The sequence below is a fragment of the Thunnus albacares genome, chromosome 1 (genome assembly GCF_914725855.1).
Source record: "Thunnus albacares chromosome 1, fThuAlb1.1, whole genome shotgun sequence".
Lineage (NCBI taxonomy): Eukaryota > Metazoa > Chordata > Actinopteri > Scombriformes > Scombridae > Thunnus > Thunnus albacares.
In genome coordinates this window covers 16,446,796-16,458,886 of record NC_058106.1, presented here as the reverse complement: position 1 = coordinate 16,458,886, position 12,091 = coordinate 16,446,796, and the positions used below count along the sequence as shown (strand labels likewise).

The window sequence follows — 12,091 nt, the reverse complement described above, 5'->3', positions numbered from 1 at the left end:
GTTTAATTATCTCGTTATGTCGAGATTACAAAACTCGTTTTCTCGAGAAATGATTATTTCGTGACTTCGAGATAACGGCATTAAAACATAATGCAAGCACTGCCGTTCTCGGCTTCCGTAGGTTCTGATCAGACCCGTTGGAGAGATCTGGTACTAATGCTAGCGGCTCGAAGATCAATCAAGATAGTTCACGCCCATAGAGGCTACTAGTTATTGTGGGGATCTGGCCTAGCGGAAGGGCTTACAACTGTGTAAAATAGTAATGTTTCGCATATAATTGCTCTATCCGGTAAATTAAATTGCAGTCCAATGCATAAAGATGTTGTGTACAAGTTTTGTCATTTTTATGACACCAAACATCGCCTGTATGAAATACGAGCATGTGATAAAAAACAACTGTGTCTGGGTCTACCACAATGACTCTAGTAACTTATTAAAAACATAAACACCATGACGTATTTAACTATTAAATATACATTTTACATATGAAGAAAAGTGCAGGGGTCCAGTCAACCCGAATGTGACGGAACCGGAAGTTACCAGAGGTGAACTCTCTCGCTTCACTTGTGGACGTTGTGCAGCTACAGCTGTTTCACGTTGCTCATATTCTGCGTATCCACGATTTACATGCGAGCCAGTGATGCAAACAAGCCCGCTGGATAATAAAGGAATTACTGTGCGGCTACCTTTTGGATAAAAAAGACCCTCTGTCTCTCTTCGCCCACTATGCGGAGGATTAATGACACCGAGGCCGTCCGCATAGGTCGTATATAGGAGATATTTGATGGAAGGTGGGACGAGGCAGAGGTTGTCAGGCTCTGGAGTCGGGACATCAGCTGAGCTGGGGAGAAGAGGGCAACGCTAGCAAGCTAGCTTTCGTGACTGTAATAGTTATAACGGAACAGTGACTTTTATCACCACACATCCCGCTGGTTCGCTCATCATGGCTACGAATGGTAACAATTTAACGACAGGGATGGGAGAAATCATCCAGTTAAACGTCGGTGGGACAAGGTAAGCTTCGTTAACAGACAGCTCGATGGATGATGGTCATCATTTGGGAAATTTGAGCCGTGGCTACGTACGTGTATGATGATATCTGCATGGCAAAGCAGCCATGGATGTTGTTGGAATAGATACACTACTCAAGGTTATTTACTTTATTGTTACTCTCTCTCTCTTTTTTTTTCTCTCTCTCTCTTTTCATTCACTCACTCATTTTATCTCTCTCTCTCTCTCTCTCTCTCACACACACACACACACACACACACCGGATTGTCTTGATGATCATTTGAATTGTACATCTACAGTATAACACTGGTGTGATGTAGTTATTCTTGTCTTCAACAACGCTGTTGTAATTGTTGTAATAATTGTGCTATTGTGTCTTTATACTATAGGTTCAGCACCTCCAGACAGACCCTGATGTGGATCCCAGACTCTTTCTTCTCAAGGTTGGTTATATGTCAGCATTTTGTATGTCTTTAGGAAAAGGGGATGCATTGAATAACCCGAACTATTTGTGTAATGGCTATTCTGACCTCATCTCTACATGGTCAGTTAATTAATGCCATCCAAGTGGCATTGTGACTGGATAGCAGGCCACATGAGATCTTTGCAGCATAAGATACTGGTAACTAAAATGTGGTGTTGGAGTATATTACAAGGAACTGAATATGTATGCATAACCACAGAGCGAGAACAGCACAGAAAGCAGAGGCTCTTAAACCTCACTAACATGGGACTCTGAGTAAATTTAACTCCTCTTGACTCCCCCTGAGATCACCAAGGCTGATTAAACTGGGAGGCTAATTAAACTGTACTAGTACTATTGCTACAGCACACAGGAGTCAGAGACTCACTGTGCATGCTATGCTGTGCTCACAACTGTCATATTAGCTCAGTAAAACAAAATCATATTACATAATTTATGTTAAGTAGGGATGTTCCATCATCTCGTCCTTGTCTTGCTTCATCTATCCACCATCCTGCTGATGTAAAATGTCAGGGGATTACAATGACAGTCCTCTGTGACTGCAAGAAGGTAGAAGAAAAACAAGTCAGCTGTGTTACTTTCGTAAATGGTGAATATTTTGTTTTAGTATTACAGTGAGTCAAAAGTCTTGTATTCATCAAATATTCACTCCAAGTGTATATATATATATGTGTGTGTGTGTTTTGGCATAGTTGTGTTTTCAGTGTCTCTTAGTATAGATTACCATTGAGTGTAATTCTAACCCTAGAGAGGAAAACACTGAAGTGGAACAAATGATTGGGGCTGGGCAAATACCATGGTCGCAACTAACTCAAACACTGAACTGAGCTCACAGTTTGACAACAGCTGACCAAGTAGCTAAATGCCTGTCAGTCTGTCTGCCAGCGCACCTGTCTGCCTGTCAGTCTCTCAGCTGTCTGAAGTGTGCAGTCGTTCTTTATACATGCAAACCCTTAAATAGATCTTTAGCATTTTCAGCACAACTGTTATGTCTTAGTAACACATACTGATATAGTAATTACCTGTAGTTCAGCTTCAACAGGTTAGATTATTGATTTATTTGTGATTGTACAAATTAATTTGGGTGTTTACTGTGGGTAGTGGTAACATTGCCGGTAAGTGGAACTTGAGAAGTGCGTAGGTTAACTAGATCACTGTGTGTGTGTGTGTGCGTGTGTGTGTGTGTGTTTTTTCCAGTTTGCTGAGTGGAAGAATATCCACTCTACGGGATGAAACTGGAGCTGTAAGTACAGCTTTTGTTGCTTCTTATTCCAAAACTAGGACAGTATCTGCAGGCTGAATCTGACATCTGAAAATTGTCTAAAAGCTTGGAGCACATTGGACATGACATTTGTTTTTTTTATGATGCAACTTACTGAAATATGATGCACGGCCAAAAGAGTATATTCCCACAGTCAATGTTTCATCATTAAATTTCATCCACTTGAATTGTTAGATGATGCAGTCTTTTGCACTCTTTTGTCTAGGGCTACAAATAATGGTTATATTGATTGCAGATTCATTTGTCTATTATTTTTCAATGACTTGTTAGGACAGTGAAATTTCACAAAGTAGTGAAACAGCTCATAGTGAAATGAATAATAAAGTTAAATATGAACTTCTGTACCACTAGGAAAGATGCACCCTATAAGATTTTGAATTGTAATCAATCACTTTTCTTTTAGTGGTTATTGAAGTCCAGCATTTGAAATAATACTGCATCTTCCTTCTCTTCTAGATATTTATTGACAGAGACCCAACAGCTTTTGCACCAATTTTGAATTTCCTCCGAACCAAAGAATTGGATCTGCGGTGAGGAGTCTTAACAACATTCAGAAAATTTATTAATTTATTTTAGGAAGAACATTATGTTGTGTTGTAAGCAGTGTCATACAGAATACATATGCTGTTTCTGTTTCTCCGTAGGGGCGTCAACATCAGCATTCTGCGCCATGAAGCTGAGTTTTATGGGATAACTCCTTTAGGTATGTTGTTGTAAGAGAACTAAATCAAAGTAGCAACAATGTTCTTAGTACAAATACTGATGCTTATAGACATTATGAGACCTAAAGCTATATTAATGCACCTGCCTCACATCAAATTTGTTCTGTAGCCAATACATTCCTGTCACGTGATTTGTCAGCATCAACCACATGTTTACAACATCACCAGGTATTGCATACCAGCTGAGTAGTAGACAATTTGAACAGCTATAGTAAATATGAACTACTGTAGTTGAAGTGAAAATGTTGTTTTGACTTCACATAATTTGACCAAGTTCCAAACTTCAACACTGTTAGTTCCATTTACTCTAATGTTGTTTTACTTCCTGTTTCAGTGTTTGTAACTTCCCTGCATTGTCTGTGTGCTTGAATGGAAAAGTTACCTTTGTGATAACTGATCAACTACATGAGCTCATACAATATAATACAAAGTAATACATACAAAACAAAACATACAGGCTTGGTCCATCTCAGAGACTTTATCCAGTCTGTCTCAGTGACTTTGTCAAAATGAAAAGATTGAACACAATGAAGAAACAGTGTGAAGTTTCAAATTCATTACACAAAAGGACAATTTATTTTATGAATCTTCTTAAATGATAAGATATTATAAATCAGCATATCTAAATGTAATGATCCATTATATTTACCTAAATGGTATTTTTAATGTTTTAAAGCAATCAAACAAGTAAGTGCTTAACTTAAACATGTATCTATCATATGTGTGTGTGTGTGTGTGCAGTACGGCGCCTGCTGCTGTGTGAGGAACTGGACCGCTCATCATGTGGTAGTGTCCTCTTTCATGGTTACCTGCCACCGCCAGGTAAAGACACAAAACTGACTGATATAGAAAATGAAGTGAAAATAGAGCAAACCAGTTAGTTATAAACAGAATATGTTAAAGATGCTTCACAAAATAGTTTCAATAAGGAAACAACTTGGTTTTGAGTCAAAGAATCAGCAGAAATTTCGATTTATATATTTCAGCGTATCTTTCTTTGACAGCCATCCCTGCCCGTAAGTCAAACCCGGCCTCAACAGCATCTGGCTCCTCCTCCGACGAGCGACCGGGTCCAAGTGGAGCAGAAGGTTTCACCCGTGTTGGTCCCCCTCTTCACCCGTCCCTCAATGCCTCACCTGGAACAGATGATAATCACAAACTGGGTGAGTAGCCTGGGGCAGCTTGTTGAAATGTGGTTGTGTGTGTGTGCGTGGTGACACTCTGTAGATTATACTGTGTATATATGATAAGCATACAGCTCTAGGGGCAAGTACCATAAATCCATAAGATCCATCTTTAAGGCAAAAGAAGCGTGCAGCAGATGTAGAGATGACTCTTATTTTGACAGTGACTTATCAGTAGGAATACACTGTCCGCCTGTGTGAGCGTAATATGTTCTTCTGGATGCATCCTGATTATGTTGCAGGCTTGTGTATGTTTGCACATGTTTATCTGTGTGTCACATCTGTATGTACTGTTTATGCTTGACCACATCTGTGTGTGTGTGTGTGTGTGTGTGATTCTGTGAGTGCATTAATGCTGCAGCTAATGTGACCTGACATATCCTTTCAGTGAGCTGACTGAGGTAGCCTAGTTTCACTTTGGGCCTGCTCTCTGCTGACGATGACATCAGACAATGTAATGAGCTGCAATAAACCAAGAGTGTATGAGCTCTGGCCTGATGGAGAAGAATTCGGGAGGGGTGTTTTATATCATGCAGTGACTGGATGTAAACATCACTGCCTGTTTCCAGACTTTTGAATCACTGCCCATACTTTGTTTCAGGGATTCACATATTTCAGTCTCATTATCAGGTTATGAAAGAAGTGTGTTTATGTGTGTTTGGTGTGTGTGTGTGTGTGTGTGTAGGTCCTGTGGTTGACCCAAGGAAGGTGCTGATTATAGCAGGACATCACAACTGGATAGTAGCAGCTTACGCACACTTTGTCATCTGCTACAGGTAACGCTGCCGCAACAGTTTCCCATCCTCTCTATATTTCTTAAGGGAAGACATTAAATGATTTAATATGGGAAGATGAAGTCATTATCTGTTACATCTCAAATGTCTCATTTAATGCATCAGCAGTACACAAGCAGTCATTGCTTTGGCTCTGTGCATGTTCAGTAAAATTTAGTCACATACTCATTTTTATTTAGACAAACGACAAAATGTTGTTTCCTTTTATGATGAAGAAGATATATCAGAGTTTTAACAACCTTGCTATATAGAGAAAAATTTACAGTGTGTAATAAGCATGTTAAGGAAAGCCAATATACAGTAGAGGGGGAAAAAAAGTTAGTCAGATTGATTGAGGACAAATTCATGGAAGTGAAAGTAGCTCCCAGTGTGTTTCAACCACATGGGTCTATATCAAGATGTGTCTGACTGTTGTCCACTCACACCGTTGTGAAAACTCAGACTTTTTACATCCTATCCAACTTCATTAAAGCAACCCTGCACATTTGTAATTTACTTTGACTTTGAAGTTTTAAGAAAAAAAAAACATGAATGTGAACATGAAGTTTGTTGTGTTATTTTCCTACAGGATAAAGGAATCTTCTGGATGGCAGCAGGTGTTTTCCTCTCCTTACCTTGACTGGACCATTGAACGCATCGCACTTAACGCCAAGGTAGTGGGTGGCCCGCATGGAGACAAGGACAAGATGGTGGCAGCTGCCTCAGAAAGCAGCATCATCCTCTGGAGCATCCAAGATGGAGGCAGTGGTAATGAGATAGGTAGGTTTACATCATGTAATATGAAGAAGTGTGGTCCAGATGGAGAAAATCAGGAAATAAAATAAAAATCTGTGGTCATAGAATATTAACTAATTGTATATTTCACACATTAATTGCATTACATTCTGGCTTTAGCTGTTAACAGGAAGGAAAAAAACAGTTAGGTCAAAGGCATGTAGTGATGGAAGATTGTAGAAAGATCCGATTCCACATCAGGACCACAAAGGGAACTCTTGCATATGCTTAAAGCTGTATATAATACATGCTACATCTAAAGTTAGATTGTGAGGGGTAACCTTCAGTGTGTGTCTTAAAAATTAGATTTATTTATTTTTGCATATGTCAATCACATTGATGCTTTGTGTCCCCTATGACGCCCTGAAATCTCTGAGACTAAACCTGCACTCTCCAGCCATCCCCACATGTACACTAACTCATCTCTCTCCCTACGACTCAGGTGTGTTCAGTCTTGGCGTACCTGTGGATGATCTCTTCTTCATCGGAAACCAGCTGGTAGCTACGAGCCACACGGGGAAGGTTGGGGTGTGGAATGCTGTTACACAGCACTGGCAGGTATGAGGGCATCTGCATGTGTGTGTGAGTGCATTTTTGTACACTGATTGCCTATATTTGACCACCCGCTGTGTGTGTGAGAGAATGTATGTGTGCTTTCAACTGAGACACAGTGATTGTACGGACAAACACTGGAGCTGTTGTGAGTTCACGTCTTTTTTTGTGTGTGTGTTATTAGGTTCAAGATGTTGTTCCCATAACCAGTTGTGACACAGCGGGATCCTTCCTATTACTGGGTTGCAACAATGGCTCTATCTACTACATAGGTATACACACATTCACACATACACAAACACACACATGCCACTAATTTAATTGGATGTTACCGATGTTTCAGATGTCTAATGGTTGTCCCCACTACAAGAAACAAGCACATAAGTGATTTTTAATTCAATTAGGGGATTAGATTCTGGATTCATAAAATGCTGTTGAACCCCGACACATGAACATTTTGTCTCCTCTTCTTTTCAGACATGCAAAAGTTTCCACTGAGGATGAAAGACAATGATCTTCTGGTGACGGAGCTTTATCATGACCCTTCAAATGATGCCATCACTGCACTGTCTGTCTACCTCACACCTAAAACCAGTCAGTACACACACACACACACACACACTCTCTCAACTACAGTTAAAGCTGCCTTTTTTCAGCCACAGTAGCCACTAAAAAGAAGAAAATTTACTTTAAAAATTGTAATCCTTCATGTTCATCACATGTAATATATTTAATGATCAGACTTTAAAGTACTCTCTGTCTCTTTGTGTTGTGTCTCTCTGTCTTCCCTTCACTCCTCTCTGCTCTCAGGTGTGAGTGGAAACTGGATAGAGATAGCCTATGGGACCAGTAGTGGTGCAGTGAGAGTGATTGTGCAACACCCAGAGACTGTGGGGTCAGGCCCCCAGCTCTTCCAGACATTCACCGTGCACAGGAGCCCTGTGACGAAGATAATGTTGTCTGAGAAACATCTGGTATCAGGTGAGGAAGGTGGAACAAGTGGGAGGATCAGGAGGGATGTTGGAGAGAAGTGACGTGTGTAATAGAGGAATAGAAAAGACAACTGTTGACACATGGTCAAATCATCTCCTGTACATGTGTCTTCTCTGTTATGTTTCTGGGTGTTAGTGTGTGCGGATAACAACCACGTTCGGACGTGGACGGTGACCCGGTTCAGAGGGATGATCTCCACCCAGCCGGGCTCCACTCCTCTGGCCTCCTTCAAAATACTGTCCCTGGAGGAAACAGAGAGCCACGGGAGCTATTGTTCAGGGAATGATATAGGTGAGATAAAGAGGAACATGAGAAGAAACAGAGGAAGGCAATACTGATTAATATGAGAGGACTGATGCATTTATAAGGAGGAAGAGAGGGACACACACTTAAACACACTACATACCATCAGTCATACTGACTTGATCAGAGAGGTGGTGCAAATGAACACATCACTTACAAAATTCAATGAATTGAGCGCTTATTATGTTTTTCAAATCCTAGGATCCTATCCTAGTTCAACTAAATGTTTTGTACAGTATTTTGTGTAGTCTTGGTGAATCCAGGTGCAGGTAGAAACTGGTGGTGTTTTCTGCTCTCAGGTCCATTTGGAGAGAGAGACGATCAGCAGGTTTTCATCCAGAAGGTCATCCCCATCACCAACAAACTGTTTGTCAGGCTCTCATCTACTGGAAAAAGGTATAATATCCTCCATCTATCACTTCCTCTTCTGTGCTCACCTCTGCTCTTCTGACCTTTATCTGATTTTGTCTTTTACTTTCACAAACTGGGAGGAGGGAGGATGCTTCCTCTCATTAAATCTTTCTCTTTCCCAGCTTAATTCAACTTTTCCAGAAGCTAGTCTTTGATACTTGTCTTTGACTTTTGCTACTTGATTGAGGCTTTTGTGTTTACAGGCAAGTGTGTGTGTGTGTGTGTGTGTCTTAGAATCTGTGAGGTGCAGTCAGTGGATGGGACCACCATCTCTTGCTTCATGGTACGGGAATGTGAAGGTTCCAGCCGGATGGGGTCCCGACCTCGACGTTACCTGTTCACTGGCCATGGCAACGGCAGCATCCAAATGTGGGACCTGACGACTGCTATGGACACCGCTAACAAAGGAGAGGAGAGGAAGAAAGATGGTGAGGAAACAGAGATGGAAGGAGAGGAGGAGGACAGATCAGGAAATTGAGAGGAAGAGACAGAAATGTAGGGCACAGAGTAGTTCTTTTCTTTCCTCAGCGTTTTGTGTATGTATTGCAGAAAACATTTTTTATGTTTGACAAACACCACCATGCCGTGGCAATAAAAACTGACAATACAGACGACTATTTGTAAGATCAAATGTAATTTGATAACATGTTTCATTTTGATGAAATATGTGTGTGTGAGGTCTAAAGCTGCTTTTGTGTTTGATAGATGTTGGCGGACCTACAGAGGAGGAATTGTTGCAGCTTTTGGACCAGTGCGACCTGAGCACCTCCCGCTGTGCCACGCCAAACATTAGCCCCGCCCCCTCTGTGCTTCACCACACACGCCTCCGAGAATCCTGCTCCAGGTTAGAGAGATAGTTCACACATGGGAGACAAAGCAGCTGTTGTTACTGTTCAACTCCTGAATCTCTCTCTGTCAACTACATGTCTACATACATTAATGCACAAAATAAGGACATATCAAGCCTCACAGCTCATATAGTTACAGCAAAGAGCAGTTTTTGTACAATAATAACCAACACATACACGTGATGGAGGTCTTGACCAACCATTGAAGCTCTTACCTGCCTTCCTCTCTTTCTTTCATCAACCTCAGTCTCCAGCTACAGGCCCAGGAGCCCATTCCTGAGAGCCAGGCAACTTATGGAGCTGTGCGACCCTACAGAGAGAGTCCCCTGCTGGCCCGTGCCCGACGAACTGAGTCCTTCCACAGCTACCGGTGAGATAGCATTTCTGCACTATTGTCCAGATACTTTTATTTTAAAAGGGTTGCCTCACCCATATTACATATACATATATTTCCCCACTGACCCTTATTAGTACCAAGCCATGCAGATTATTTTGGTTTTATTTTTGATTTTGAGATATCTGCTTTCAACTTTTTATCAAAGAAATAGTCTCTATGAAAACTGAGTGTCAGTGTCTAGTGGTCTGTCCAGAGTAACAGGGAAACTGTTTCTGAAAAGATATGCTGCTGTTGAATTTTTCAAATGTAATAACTTAAAGGTGCAGTGTGTTGAGTTTAGTGGCATTTGGCCGAACGGACTTGGCAGAAATGGAATATAATATTCATAAGTATGTTTTGATTAGTGTATAATCACCTGAAAATAAGAATTGTTGTACTCTGGTTACCTTAGAATGAGCTCTTTATATCTACATAGGGAGTAGATCCTCTTCCACAGAGCCCGCCATGTGGCACCGCCATGTTTCTTCAGTAGCCCAAAGCAGACAAACCAAACACTGGCTCTAGAGAGGACCGTTCATGTTTTTCACGCGTTTCGCGGCCACCGTAGGTTCTCCTTTATAGTAATTATAGTCAGAGAAAAAGTACGGGTGCTGGTATATACATTAACTGTCCTTTTATACCAAAAGTCATACAAGAAAGCAAGGAATGTAGCACTGGAGGGCGGGAGTGGATGAACCCGGTTGAAGAGTAACCGCCTGTACGGTACGCTCTAAAAAGTAAAGCAAACGCGCCTGTAAAGAGGCAGGGATCATTTCATTGGTCAACACTACACCTGGCCCTCTATTGGTTGGGGGATTTTGACGAGGTTGTTGCACAAACAATCTGAGAGCAGAGCAGAAATCTGAGAGCAGACGTTTGACGAGTGCACAGAAGCAGCCTGAGTGTGAGGAGAAGGGCTGAAGCTGGAGCAGGAAATCTGTGCAAGCAACAATATATCTGAGTGCAAGCACAGAGCAGAAACAGAGCAAATCTAAGTACAAGCAGGGGCTGTTTAGTGCGAGGGCAGGATTTATTTGAGGGAAAGAATTACAAAATCTGAGCGTGAAACCAATAAATCATGCTCTCAAATTGAAAGAGCATGCTCTTGAATAAAGATAGGAAAAATGCCCCATAGATAATAAACAATCTGATCAACTCCCCGCATTCACACTTGGTAAATGCTGAACTCTACTTGTTGCCATTATGTCATGTGTGTCTATCTACCTCTCCATCCTGATCAGCTGACCTCCATCTTTCTCTCAACAGAGACTTCCAGAACTTCAGCCTTAGTCGAGGTATCTTGGACAGCACAGGTCAGACATCCACCCAGGGTTCCAGCCAGACCCTCGACGCCCGCCGTTCACTCTGTGACTTTGGGCCCGAGGACAGCGAGAGGAGGGCCTCAGCCATGGAGCTCTGGGCTTGCCGAAGCATCGGTGCAAGCTCTAACAACAACGTCGGAGCTTTGACTACTGCTGGTGTTCATGGACCGAAGGCAGAAGGCAGCCAAGAGCCTCCACGGCAACCCCCTGACAGCCCGATCCCTGGAGGTGACGTCAGGCGAAAAGTGCACCCGCAGCCAGAGGAGGGAGAGGGTGTGGGACCCGGGGGAGACGGAGTGAAGGCAGAGGGAGGTGTGAGGAAGAGGGGAGTACTAGAAGGAGGCTTTCTGGGGAGGAAGAGGGCTCCCCCTGTCCCTCACCTAACCTCCGTCCCCTCTGGATCGGAAGGGGGTGGCAGCGACTCCTCTTCCACCGCCTCTCCCTCCCCAACCAAACTGGCCTCCTCCACCTCGCCACGGCACAGGAAACTCCCCTCTGACTCATCCAATCAGGACAGCAGCCTGTGACTTTGCAGCGTGCTCACCCGTTTTCTTTTGATCCCATCAGCGGAATCATCTCAGAGAGACGTCCTCTAGGTGCAGGTATTCAAGGGTGTGTTGTTACTGCCTGTTTTGCTGAAGCACAAAGTGTCCATTCACTCGAAGAATCCATTATCTCATCAAGATTTGTCAAAAGGAAAAAAAAAAAATCTATCAGTAAATCTAAAAATCACAGCTTGGAAATGGAAGTAAACAAAGGCACACCTTGTTCTTTTATCAGATAGTGTTTTCAGTGACTGTTCTTCTGGTAGGAATGACTTGACTTAAACCATTCAAGCTCACAAGAAACATCCACATTTAAACTGAATTCACGTATAATAGCTCCATATAGATTTGTGAAATGGGCCAGGCCCCTTTTTAAACACAGAATTCATGATGATATCAAGCGGCTCTGACAGTATGTGCAATCTGTCGCTCTTTGACTGACCTTAAACATGTAACCCTCGCCAGACTCCTGGCAGCTACTTGAATCCTA

At 42.2% G+C, this 12,091-nt stretch overlaps 1 protein-coding gene across 2 annotated transcripts; it reads left to right on the top strand.

The window, feature by feature from the left end:
- Positions 1-489: 489 nt before the first annotated feature.
- kctd3 (potassium channel tetramerization domain containing 3) lies at positions 490-11,804 on the top strand. Of its 2 annotated transcripts, none has more exons than XM_044346066.1 (19): positions 490-1,014; positions 1,401-1,454; positions 2,693-2,738; positions 3,234-3,307; positions 3,422-3,480; positions 4,241-4,321; positions 4,504-4,662; positions 5,369-5,459; positions 6,046-6,236; positions 6,694-6,809; positions 6,988-7,075; positions 7,281-7,397; positions 7,614-7,784; positions 7,932-8,087; positions 8,399-8,495; positions 8,745-8,938; positions 9,216-9,354; positions 9,606-9,728; positions 11,001-11,804. In XM_044346066.1, exons 1-19 carry the CDS (start codon positions 944-946, stop codon positions 11,581-11,583), a joined length of 2,610 nt encoding a protein of 869 aa, XP_044202001.1. In that variant the 5' UTR covers positions 490-943; the 3' UTR covers positions 11,584-11,804. The 2 variants fall into 2 exon arrangements, with proteins under 2 accessions (XP_044202001.1, XP_044202010.1); XM_044346075.1 differs by having other exon boundaries at positions 491-1,150.
- Positions 11,805-12,091: the final 287 nt, after the last annotated feature.